Raw genomic sequence first — 12455 nt, forward strand, 5'->3', positions numbered from 1 at the left:
CTTTAGAAAATTCCCGGATCCCTAGAAAAATCGGAAATCATCTCACGAATCCAATGGCGCTAGCCAAAGTGTTCTAACTATGATATTTCCAAAGATATGGGCGAAAAATGGTGTGTTCCAAATCCGGGCCCGTTTTGCTCTAGGAGGCCCAGGAGCCGAGAAAAACGCGAAAAACGAAAAAATCGAATTTAGAAAATTCCCGGACCCCTAGAAAAATCGGAAATCATCTCACGAATCCAATGGCGCTAGCCAAAGTGTTCTAACTATGATATTTCCAAAGATATGGGCGAAAAATGGTGTGATCCCATATGAGGGCCCGTTTTGCTCTAGGAGGCCCAGAAGCCGAGAAAAACGCGAAAAACGAAAAAATCGAATTTAGAAAATTCCCGGACCCCTAGAAAAATCGGAAATCGTCTCACGAATCCAATGGCGCCAGCCAAATTGTCCTAGCTATGATATTTCCAAAGATATGGGCAAAAGACGGTGTGATCCCAAATCCGGGCCCGTTTTGCTCTAGGAGGCCCAGGAGCCGAGAAAAACGCGAAAAACGAAAAAATCGACTTTAGAAAATTCCCGGACACCTAGAAAAATCGGAAATCGTCTCACGAATCCAATGGCGCCAGCCAGATTGTCGTAGCAATGATATTTCTAAAGATATGGGCGAAAACGAGTTCGTGGCATTCCTTGAGGCCTGCGGAAGAGGCATCAATGCAGGAGCAAAACTTCATGCCACTCAGGAAGTCACCGCAAGCAGCAGAAGGGCCTTCAAGAAGGGAAATGCCTACGCAGCAGTAACGCAACCAACAGAGGACAGCACTACAGAGACTCCACACCCAGGCAAGTGCTGTTCAATGTGTAAGGGAAATCACTTCATCGATAGATGCCAGAGGTTCAAGGATCTGACGTCAGCAAAGAGGAATGACGTTGCTGTCAGCAACAGCCTCTGCTTCAGATGCTTGGGAACCCATAGAAAATCAAGGTGCACATCAACGGAGCTTTGCCACAAATGCCGAGGCACTGACCATACGCTGATCCATGGAGGAAGCAAGTACACCCTTGGACAGCCTCAGCAGAGCCGTGACTCGGAGTAGATCCAAATAGCAGGGCCCTCCACCAAATCCACGGAAGAAAGGGCAGAGGAAACTTTGAGTAAGTGAATGCAAAACAGCAAACAGACTCACTCTCTCATTGGGAGCAAGAGTCCTCATAGATCAGGGTTCAGAGGTATCATTCATCTCTGAAAATCTAGTAAATCGACTTCACCTACACAGACAGAAATCAACGTTGGAATTAATTGGAATTGGAGGGATCAATTCCGGACACACAAGAGGATCAGTATCAGTCACCCTTCAGGCAATCGACGGGTCTCAGCAAGTGAACATCAACGCCCCCATTTTAAGGAAACTCACAGCAATCCTCCCGTCTTTCTCCTGTGAGTCAGCGAACGTTGGCTCACTGGAAAATTTACAGTTAGCAGACCAGCAGTATCTCCAACCTGGCCCCATAGATATTATTATTGGATCTGACAACTATGGGCGGATCATACTGAATGAAGTTGTCAAATCCAAGCAGTCAAGAGTCGTTGGCCAACGCACAGTCTTTGGTTGGATCCTATCTGGACCAATCAATTGCACCAGTCGCTCCGCGAGGATTTCTCTAGCAGCTGTACGAGAATCTTCAAAGGAACGATTATTAGAGCTCCTACAACAGTTCTGGGTCCAGGAAGAGCTACCAGTCCAACGTTCAGAAAATTCAGAGCTATCTCCAGACGAAATGGAGTGTGAGAGACACTTCACTTCCACGCACAGCAGAGACTCAACAGGGCGCTATATAGTAAAGCTCCCCTTGAAAACAGCAGCAGCAGCGCTGGGAGAGTCGAGGTTTAAGGCCTCTCGCCAGCTCAGATCAACGGTCAGCAAGCTCAACGGAAATTCAGCATATGCCCAGCTCTACAAGGAGTTCATCAATGAGTACGAAGCAATGGGGCATATGAGGCGTGCTCCAGACTCTCCAGAACCCTCTCCAGTCTATTATCTTCCGCACCATGGGGTCTTGAGAGAGGATGCCATCACCACCAAGCTGAGAGTCGTCTTTAACGGCTCCAGCCCCAGCTCAGCAGGTATGTCATTAAACGATATTTTACATCCTGGTGGAAAATTACAGGTCAATGCCATGGATGTGCTGACATGGATGAGGAAACACCGGCTCGTGTTTGGCACTGACATAGTCAAGATGTTCAGGCAGATACGAGTTCACCAAGACGACTGGGATCTTCAGAGGATTCTGTGGTCTGAATCTAACCAACAGATAGCCTTCCAACTAACCACAGTCACCTACGGTCTCAACTGTTCACCGTGGCTGTCCCTTCGAGTTCTGCAACAGCTAGCGGAAGACGAAGGTCATCGCTTCCCTAAGGCCGTCGAGACAATCACCAGGGGTCGATACGTCGACGACATCTACGGCGGCGCAGAATCAGCAGAAGAACTTAAAGAGATAGTCTGGCAGTTACAGGGACTCTGTCACGCAGGAGGCTTCCCTCTCCAGAAATGGAGCAGCAATTGCCCACAGCTATTGCATGAGCTCGGACTATCAACAGAGGAAGAAGTTATCCAGTTTGAAGAATCAGTCGCCAAGGTACTTGGGCTGTGTTGGCATCAGTCGTCCGACACATTCAAGTACAAAGCCAGGAAATTCAAAGGCACGACGATCACCAAGAGAATCGTGTCCTCAGAGATAGCCCAGATATTTGATCCTCTGGGCTTCATGGCACCCGTCGTCATCCAGGGGAAAATTCTCCTTCAAGATTTGTGGAAACTCAAATGCGGTTGGGATGATTCCCTTCCCTCAGAGTATACTCAACGTTGGGAGTCATTTCGCAGCCAGCTCAACGACTTAGATAAAGTAGACGTACCCAGATGGCTCAAGCTCTCCTCCCAGACAACCAACATTCAGCTACATGGCTTCGCAGACGCTTCAACCGTAGCCATGAGTGCGGTAGTGTACATCCGTACTGAGAATCCCAACGAGCCAACTTCAACAGTCTTGGTCTGTGCGAAGACCAAGGTAGCACCGATTAAGCGCATGACTGTTCCTCGATTGGAGCTTACAGCAGCGCTCCTGCTAAGTCAACTAGTCGCATCAACTCAGCAGATGCTGCAGCTAAACCAAGTAGAAACTCATCTTTGGTCGGACTCTTCAGTGACACTAGCCTGGATAAGAAGCTACGCCTTCAGGTGGAAGGATTTCGTCCACAACAGAGTGGTAAAAATTCAGGAAACTCTCCCAGATGCTACTTGGAGACGCGTCAGTGGAAAGGAGAACCCTGCCGACTGTGCCTCCAGGGGCATATCTCCAAGCCAGTTGTCGCGTCATCAACTCTGGTGGACAGGGCCTGAATGGCTAAGCCAGGACCCTGAAGAATGGCCACAATCAACAATTGATGCACTACCAATGGACATCCCACAAGTGGCCAAGGAAGCGAAGCCAGTAACAGCTCACCCAGTTGCACCTAGGATCAATGAGATCGCAGAAGTTCTCACCAGGTACAACACAATGGCCAGACTACTCGCAGTAACATCAACAATAAACAGAGCAATTAACCGGTTCAGGCGGCTACCCACGCCCCCGGGACCAGTCTTATCACCTCAGGAACTCAATGAAGCAAGATTATTTTGGGTAAAAATAACTCAGAATCAGTACTTCGGATCAGCTCTTCGGGTCCTCGCAAGAAACGGGCAGCTACCCAGGAATGATCAACTAGCAAGCTTCACCCCAACTCTCGATCAACTAGGCATCATGAGACTTGGAGGACGCCTTAAAAATGCAGACTTGCACCCAGAAGAAATTCACCCAATAATCTTGCCTCGCCAGTCCAGATTCACCACACTGGTCATACAAGAAGCTCACCACAGAACTCTCCACGGAGGGACACAACTCACCTTGGCATCCACACGCCAAAGGTATTGGATAATTGGCGGAAGAGGCACAGTCAGGGCTTACATCCTGCGCTGCGCCATTTGCGCCAGACACAGAGCCAGACAAGCTCAACAACAGATGGGTCAACTGCCAGCAACAAGAGTCTCACCAGCAAGGACATTTCTCCACACGGGGGTGGACTATGCTGGTCCATTCCCCATCCTCAAGTGGAGACCAACAAATGCTCCACCAGGATCAGTGCACATTGCAGTTTTCGTGTGCTTCACGACGTCAGCCGTTCACCTAGAAGTCGTATCCAAACAAACCACCGAGGCGTTCATCGGAGCCTACAAGAGATTCACCGGCAGACGGGGTATTCCAGCCATGATGTACAGTGACAATGCCTCCACATTCACCTGCGCAGCAGATCACCTACAAAGGCTCTATCACCAAGCTTCTAGAGAAAATCTTCAAATTCAAGCTGCTCTCGCCACAAATGGGACTCAATGGAGTTTCTCACCACCTAGAGCACCCCATTTTGGTGGCAAGTGGGACGCAGCAGTGAAATCACCAAAATATCATCTCAAGAGAGTATTGGGGAAGACGTTGGTAACGTTTGAGGAACTCAACACCACACTCATTCAAATCGAGGCCTGCCTCAACTCCAGGCCTATCTCACCGATGTCAGATGATCCAGAAGATCTACAGGCCCTCACCCCAGGACATTTCCTGATCGGCGAACCTCTCCAGGTGATACCAGAGTCATCCTATGTCGACAGGAATCCGATCAAAATAGGAAGATGGAATCTGGTGACCCAGTTAATTCAACAGTTTTGGACCAGGTGGTCCAAGGAGTGTCTCCAGCGATACCAGTCGATCTACAAGTGGAAGACACGTCACCAAAACATAAAGGTTGGCGATATGGTGCTGATGGTTGACCAGAATTGTCCACCAGCTCAGTGGCCAATCGCCAGAGTTATTGCAACTAAACCAGGAGCAGATGGGCTTACCAGAGTTGCTACAGTCAGATTCAACAAGGTAGAGGTCGGTAGACATCGAGATGGGACACCGAACCATGAGAATATCACAGCGAGCCCATTGGAGCTTGACAGACCTATCACCAAACTCTGTTTGCTCCCTACGGACCCACCAACACCAGAACCACTTCCAGAAGACGATCAGCTAGATGAAGACGAAGAAGAAGACCAGCAGAGCGAGCACCAGTAATTCAACAACCCTGATGTTGAATGCCCCCGGGGTGTTTGAAACTAAGCCTAACCTCCAGGAGGACGGTCGATCAAATCGATCAAACCCGTCAGATTTCGGGCATCGTCGGGTCAACGGTCAGGCCCTATCGCAAACCCGGAAACCCAACGGCCAGTTCAGTTCAGCGTCGTATTTGGACCTTAACGCTTCGTTTTGTTTAAATTAAGTGTTCGTGGTACAGTCACCGATCCACTACTGAGTGTCTCCAGCTACACCACCGTCAGTGTGGACGCCTATTTCAAATAACTAGTTAAATCACCATCACCTTGTATAATTAAATCTAACAGTAAATCACGGGAATTTATTCGCGATTAAGAAGTTCAACCCAACGTGGTGTTTTTACCTACATTGACCCAAGTGGTTGTCCACAGCAGCAATAAATCGACAGAATAATTACCCCAGTCTTTTATTTAATTCAGTTCAAATATTACCGATCATCGCACCCCTCCCAATCCACCCAAAATTCAGTATCCTCTCCAAACAGACCTTTCTTGTTGCAAATTAAATTTACAACAAGAAAGGTCTCTTAACAAAATACTGTACGCCTCCTGCATCATGAGATAATTAACATTTAAACAATTAGCTGCGGAATGCCAAGGGGGATGCCCGTGGTTTTCGGGATTTTTCCATCAAAAAAGACGTTTTGACAATTATCTTGTAAACAAATGGGTTTACAACATTTTGTCAAGACGGTTTTTTTGCCAGGAATTCAATTATAAATATTAATTATCTCAGATAAAAATCGCGAAATCATCTTCTTTTATTAATTAATCGCGGTTTTTTGTTTAAATTTCAAATCGATTTATTAAATAAACAAATGGATGTACGGGACCCGCCATAAGACATTTGTTGTAGACAATTTGAGTCTCTGCAACAAATCTCTTATGACAAAGGGCCGTAAATCCATTTGTTTAGTTGATAATCAAGAAAACGCGTTTATTATTATTTCGACGATTTTAAACATTAATTATGTAATCTAATCACCCCCCTCCCCCAAAGGATTGTCATGAAATTGGCAATGAGTGAGAGAGAAATATCTTTCCCCCTCTCTCTTCCTCTCACTAGCGGAATGGAACGTCCGTCCGTGGAGAAGGGGAAGCACGCACACCGCTTACCCCCGGGCACACGGACGTGGAGCCGCGCAATGCTCGCGCCCCATTGGCCGTTCTTTTCACCCCCATATCTCGATAGGGGTGCGTCCGAGCGAAAAGTGGAAAAGGACTTTTCGGTTCCAAATCACCCCCCAAACATGCCGGTGCACCCCCAACAAAGTCTTATAAATGACCCTGTATATGAGCTGTTTCTTTCTTCCGCTAGGGAAACAACTTCCTGTTTTACCAACAGTTACATTAAAAGAATACAAGTTTGGCACTAGCGTTTAAAAAGGCGCTGCATTTAAAGTTTGAAGTTGATAAATTTCTACAAAATTACAGAAAATCTCGAATTTTTGGGGAATTAGGAAAATTATCAATATGCTCATTTCAGCTGAGAATTAAAAATTATCGGAAAGCCGGAAAAGTAGGAAAACCTGAAAAATCGAAAATATACTCGTTTTATTAGAGAATTTCACTAGGGACGTGAATCGGCGGTCGGAAAATCGCTAAAAATTATGGGAAAGCCGGAAAAGTAGGAAAACCCGAAAAATCGAAAATATACTCAATTTAGTAGAGAATTTCACTAGGGAAGTGAATCGGCGGTCGGAAAATCGCTAAAAATTATGGGAAAGCCGGAAAAGTAGGAAAACCCAAAAAATCGAAAATATACTCAATTTAGTAGAGAATTTCACTAGGGACGTGAATCGACGATCGGAAATTCGGATGATCGGAAAAAATATATATGCTACGATTATAGCTTTGAAAAAATCTACATTTTTATTTTTGATTATAGATTTGTCTTGAAAATGGATGCGGTTTTATATGAAGAATTTGATTTAACGATGTCCAATGATCGCAATCTAAGCACAAAAAAATACAAAACTACTAGTGTGTTGTGTTTGATAATATTTTATTTCTTAAAAATTAAATATTTAAACAATGTCTAGCGAAGTCGAGCAAGCAAAATGCTTCGAGTTCCCAACTTCGGACATTGGCCTCATCCACAGAATGCGATGAGAAAAACCCAAATAGTGCGACGTCAACATCGAACCATCCGCACACGGGCATTGACCGCAAACGCATTTCTGACCCTTGTCAAAATTAAAAATCAGTCTTGTCGTAACATCGCGCACGATCACACCAAGGGGCGAACTCCTTGAAACTTGAGATACCTGATTCCGGAATCAGTCCATAATTCTGCCCGGCGTTTATCTTTTGTTTCAAGTATCGGGAAGAATGATCACAAGTATGCACATCTTCGTAGTGATTATTCCCGCGGTTAGTTTTTGAACCGAATGATCTCGTGCGGTACCGTTTGACGGGTTGCAAAATTACGCGTTACGGCTGCAGTGCAAGATCGAGAGAGAGGACTCATACAAAAACAAACAAATACAAAATAGTGCAAGAGAGAAAATTAAAAGAACACTTATACTAATCCAAAACTAGTGTTCTGATTGGAGTGTGTCAGCAGCTGAAAGAGTGAGTAACCCTAATCAGGCTATTGTGATAATATTCGGGTTAATTCATTATTCTCTCACTCATATTTCGCGAATATCTTGTAGAAAGATCAAATTCAACTTGATGTGTTACTGTTTAGTCACATAAATAATCATTATTGTTATACTTATAATTATATGGTCTAAAATACATTCAATATCGTACAGTTCTGTGAGAGTTTATTTGAGTATTGATCCTCAATCCCTTCTATGGAACAGATGTGCCCAGCACTTTAAAGGTAAGGATTCACGCTAAACAAAAATAATTATTTTATTGCGCGGCTCCGAAAATTGAAACTGATATTTAAATACAAAATACCATTCCAATTTTCCATATCCAACAGTAAAATTGGTGTCAGAAGTGGGATCCTTAACCTGTCAATTAGAAAGAATTGAGGCTTAAAGTCAGATTGGACAAAATATTTGTTTTTCATCTGAAACAAAATAGCGATACATTGATTATATCCTCAAAATGGCGAACAATACTGAAGATGTAGATAACACTCAGAATATGACAATCGGTCCGGAATTCGTTGAATATTTTCGAATCAGGGATCTGTTCAATAATATTCCGAAGTTCGATGGTAGAGATGGGTCCGAGACGGCTTTCACAGACTTAGAAACGGCGATTAAAATGTGCCAAAAGCGAGTGGATGATGGAAATCCAGACCTCATTTATGCCATCATTGAAAAAATCAAGTATCCAGCGCGTGACCATTTAAGCGGTGTAAGGATCGAGTCGGCGTTAGATATTCTGAAAATTTTAGGGAATAAATATAGAAAACGGTTCAGTCAAGCCTATTACGAAAACGAAATCTCCAATACCCATGCAGGGTGTTACAATCGGGCTGATAATCGGCCCAATATCGGTGCCGACATGGCCGATAATCGTCACCGATCATTCGCCGATCTTCGGGTTATATCGGCTGGTTACAATACGCCGATAAACGCTACCGATATAGAGGCGATGATCGGCGAACATAATCGGCCGTATACTCACTCTTGAGTGGGCCGATATTCGGCCGCATCTTTAATTTTAACTAAGCCGATAGTCGGCCTTATATTCAATTTCGAGGGGGCCGATGATGGTCGCAAGTAATAAAAGGTCATCTGTGAAGAAAATTCAGGTTTAAAATTTTTTTATTGATAAAGTATGAACGGAACATGAATTAGTACATCCATTGTGATGTAATTTTTTTGAGAAAATATTAAGAACTCTGAATTTAAGACTCTCCATATTAATATTGAGATTTCTTTGTTCTTGTTTTGGTGTTGTTAGTTATGGATTGTTATTGTTGTTGATTGTTGATTATAGTAGTATTTCCCCAACTTTGACACGTTGTTTTCGTCCTCCTTCACGATCTTGCCGTTTAGCTAGCCAAACTCCCACGTGGGAAATTAATTTGGGACATGTTCCCCATCGGTTTATCATTGCAGCTGGAATAAAACAAAAACAATGAAAAAACTAGTTTAATTGAAAATTAAGTGAGAGTTAAAGGAACATTCGGAAAAAATGTTGATTTCTGTTCAAAAATAGATTTATGAGCTTTTTTAAATGCAAATTTTTCGAATTTCGCTTTTATTTAAGAAAAAATTGTTTTTCTCAGGAACGTTTCATTTTGAAATTGCTACCCTTTGTTTGAGAATAAGCCTCATTTGTTCGCTATCATATTTTTATTTTCATAAAAGAAATTCTGAAGAGTGTTTCCCATATAGTGGTAGGAAACTAAATCGTCCGTCAAGTCGAAAGCCATGCCTCAGAAATTTTCCGAATGCTATAAATAAAAAAAAATAGTTACCTTCAAAGCAAGCATATGTAGCTGTATCCTTAAAACAACGTTTGGCTGCAGAAGCCTTCTTCATCCCTTGGCCCGAATAATGTGATTGCCCGTTCTTGTCAATCACAGAGGGAAGAACTTTAATAATACATTCTTTGGTGCTAGAATGATTTACACTCAAATATTCCATAAGCTGCCTCTTTGAAATTAGAAGAGATAATTTAAATTACAACCAATCCGAATAAAAATAATATCAATAGTAAGAAGGAACAATATCGTACCAAAGCCTTCTTCTTGTCTTCAATAAGATCAAGTTCCGCTTCAAAAGCCAGAAAACCCTCTAGTGTAGTTAGTGGTAAAGTAGTACCAAGTGTTTCTTGAATTTTCTTATAATCATATTGTATATTTTCAGTCTTTAAAGCTGTGATATTGAGACTAAGACCTTTAAGTTTATGTTCAATGTCATAGAGAATGCTGCGTTTCGTAGACTCGATTTGTGCTCGCAGTGCTTTGAATTGTTTATCGATATACTCAATGTCGATGCATTCCTTTGGAACTTCACACAAAAAATAATATTACAGCTATTCACCTACTGAAATATTTCGGTTAATGAATGAAAAAATCGATAAATTACCTTGTTTTGTTTTTGAACACTTCGGAGTTTCGGAGACAGATCTTCTCAAGGATTCTTCCGAATCAATGCTCATTTTCGAAACTGCGAAAAAAATGAAGATATACACTCATCTGCCAATGTGCATTTTCTACTATTAAATTTAAACTTTTTATCAAGGGTTTATTCAGTTAACTTTAAAATTTTTCCATTGAATTTAGTTACAACTAATCAGATTTTGAATTAAACATGTATACACTTTCCTAAGAAAAACGATTTTATCAATATTAATTTTAAATAGTTCAATATTTGACAGAATACGGAAACGTGATTGGAAAAATCTTGAGTGATCATTTTTCTCAAATTCTCACCACTATTTCTACTGTAGCTTCGTACCCTCCTGTTTTCATTTGACTGCAGTGAAGAATTTGGAGCGTCACTATCTAGGAAAGTACAAAGAGATTTAATTATAAAGAGGAAATAGAATGTGAACACATCCAAAAAATGTATTTCAAACCTATAATCATTTCTGGACTTCCACTGGATCTTCTCCAGTCTCTCTGAAGAGGAATATCTATTCTCTGAGGAGATGGATCATCTTCCTGAGAGGTGTCATCGGAACTACTAATTACACGAACCCGATTATACTTTCCTTTAGGTGTCGAGGATAGAGAAGACAAGGTGACTTCTTTTCGTTTAGCTCCGCCTTGAACTCTTGGAGACTCAACAGTGGCTTTGGCAGTTACTCTCGTCACAACGTTCTCACGCATTGAAATTCTGTTTCTCAGAATTTCATTCACTTTTTCTTTAACTAGAACTGGTGGTTTTTTAGTTTTCATTAGTTCTGTGTCTGTGCTAGCACAATCGATATCCCTGCATGCACGGTCAGCACGTCTGTTAGCTTGCTCAAGCGTATCTATCAAGCATTAACCAAAAATGGAAATAAAAGTTAATATAAACTGTCTATTATTATGTGGTGCATTCTATGTTAACTCAACAACTTCTTCTATGATCTAACACCAGCGATTTTTCTAAATTTTTTGCTCGAATGAAAACAATAGACAGTAATTTTGCAAATGGAAAAAGAGTCATATTTTTTTTCATAAAAGTAAAATAAATTTTCAAAAATATGAGAAGGAGGGAAAATCACAGAGTACCATACCAATTTTACAATAGAATTTAAAGAGGTCATATTGAAAGTGAAAATGTGTGAGACTCACCAGCACCAGCCAAAATTTTTACTATAAATGTCTCCCACGTAGGATAGGCTGCTTCTTCCCTTAACTGTGGCATTCGCTTGTACAATTTTTGTGGTGGATATTTGCACAAATACCGATCTCCACTAGTCTGCATGATCCACGATCCTGGCACCACATCGATTTGTCTTTCGCCTTGTGCTTTATCTTCTTCGACGAACCAAATAACTGCATACTGCCGATTATAGGGTTGAGCCATAGTGATGATTTTTCTATCACCATACACCGTCACAAATCACTGAGTAATATATGCACGAAAAAAAATCACTGCTAATATATTGAGAACTATGTATTAGTTGAACAGATGTTCACAATGAGGGAAAAGCCTTTATAAAGTATATGATATCACCGGTCACTGATAGCAGTAACGATAAGTGAGGTTAACCACCGCCACGAATTTATTTTTCTTTCCCAAGCGAGGTGTTCAATGCTGAATCCTTATCCGGATGCTTCAGTGAACCGATTTAGTTCACTCAAGCACCGAAAACGTAAAAATACCTATTTATTATATAATAAATTAGACAACGCATGTGGAACGTAGATTGTTTGAGCGGTCTTGTCGAAAGAGTCGTGCGGCGTCATGTCGAGTAATTCCAAGAATGGACGAGCATCAAGCGCTCACCGTGGACACTTTTGTACTGCAATTCAAATTCAAATTCAGAATTGCGCAGCTAGTCTCCTTTGGAAATCAATCAATTTCGAGGGTACAAAATTCTAATTAATTCCATTTTTTTAAAGGTTTATTTAAATTTAATATTCAGGATGTTGATTGAAATGTTGTAAATTTATTTTTCAAGATGAGATCGGAAATCAAAGAATTGTTAGAATTTACTTAAATTATCCTTGGTGACTATGATGAGCATGTAGAAAAGTCGTGGCGAATTGAGAATTGTTCAAATTGAATAATACACACTTATATCTCATTTCAGTTGCTGGTATAATTATCTTTTCTCGTGAAAACTTTTCTATTTTAATAAGACCCACATCGAATAACTCTCGTCTTCTGATTTCTGCGTCTCCTATAAAATATAAGCCTTTAA

General features: G+C 41.8%; 2 protein-coding genes across 6 annotated transcripts in view; one reads left to right on the forward strand and one right to left on the reverse strand.

The window, feature by feature from the left end:
- The first annotated feature begins 1157 nt into the window (after positions 1 to 1157).
- Positions 1158 to 5142, forward strand: LOC135169161 (uncharacterized). The gene is made up of 2 exons (XM_064133898.1): positions 1158 to 1224; positions 1307 to 5142. The coding sequence occupies exons 1-2, from the start codon at positions 1158 to 1160 to the stop codon at positions 5140 to 5142; spliced, it is 3903 nt and encodes a 1300-aa protein (XP_063989968.1).
- Positions 5143 to 8649: 3507 nt separating this feature from the next.
- Positions 8650 to 12455, reverse strand: part of LOC135168989 (uncharacterized) — a 44346-nt gene continuing 40540 nt past the window's right edge. For 2 of the 5 annotated variants that reach the window (XM_064133647.1, XM_064133648.1), the window contains exons 2-8: positions 11380 to 11653; positions 10677 to 11075; positions 10531 to 10602; positions 10184 to 10264; positions 9831 to 10105; positions 9571 to 9748; positions 8650 to 9208 (exon numbers count right to left, since the gene is read on the reverse strand). In XM_064133647.1, coding sequence (XP_063989717.1) covers positions 9081 to 9208; positions 9571 to 9748; positions 9831 to 10105; positions 10184 to 10264; positions 10531 to 10602; positions 10677 to 11075; positions 11380 to 11614 — 1368 coding nt within the window. In that variant the 5' untranslated portion in view covers positions 11615 to 11653 and the 3' untranslated portion in view covers positions 8650 to 9080. Of the gene's footprint in view, positions 9209 to 9570; positions 9749 to 9830; positions 10106 to 10183; positions 10265 to 10530; positions 10603 to 10676; positions 11076 to 11379; positions 12435 to 12455 lie in introns of all 5 variants that reach the window. The other 3 variants (XM_064133646.1, XM_064133644.1, XM_064133643.1) reach the window with 3 other exon arrangements.

This window comes from Diachasmimorpha longicaudata, chromosome 14 (assembly GCF_034640455.1).
Source record: "Diachasmimorpha longicaudata isolate KC_UGA_2023 chromosome 14, iyDiaLong2, whole genome shotgun sequence".
In the NCBI taxonomy this organism is placed as follows: Eukaryota; Metazoa; Arthropoda; class Insecta; order Hymenoptera; family Braconidae; genus Diachasmimorpha; species Diachasmimorpha longicaudata.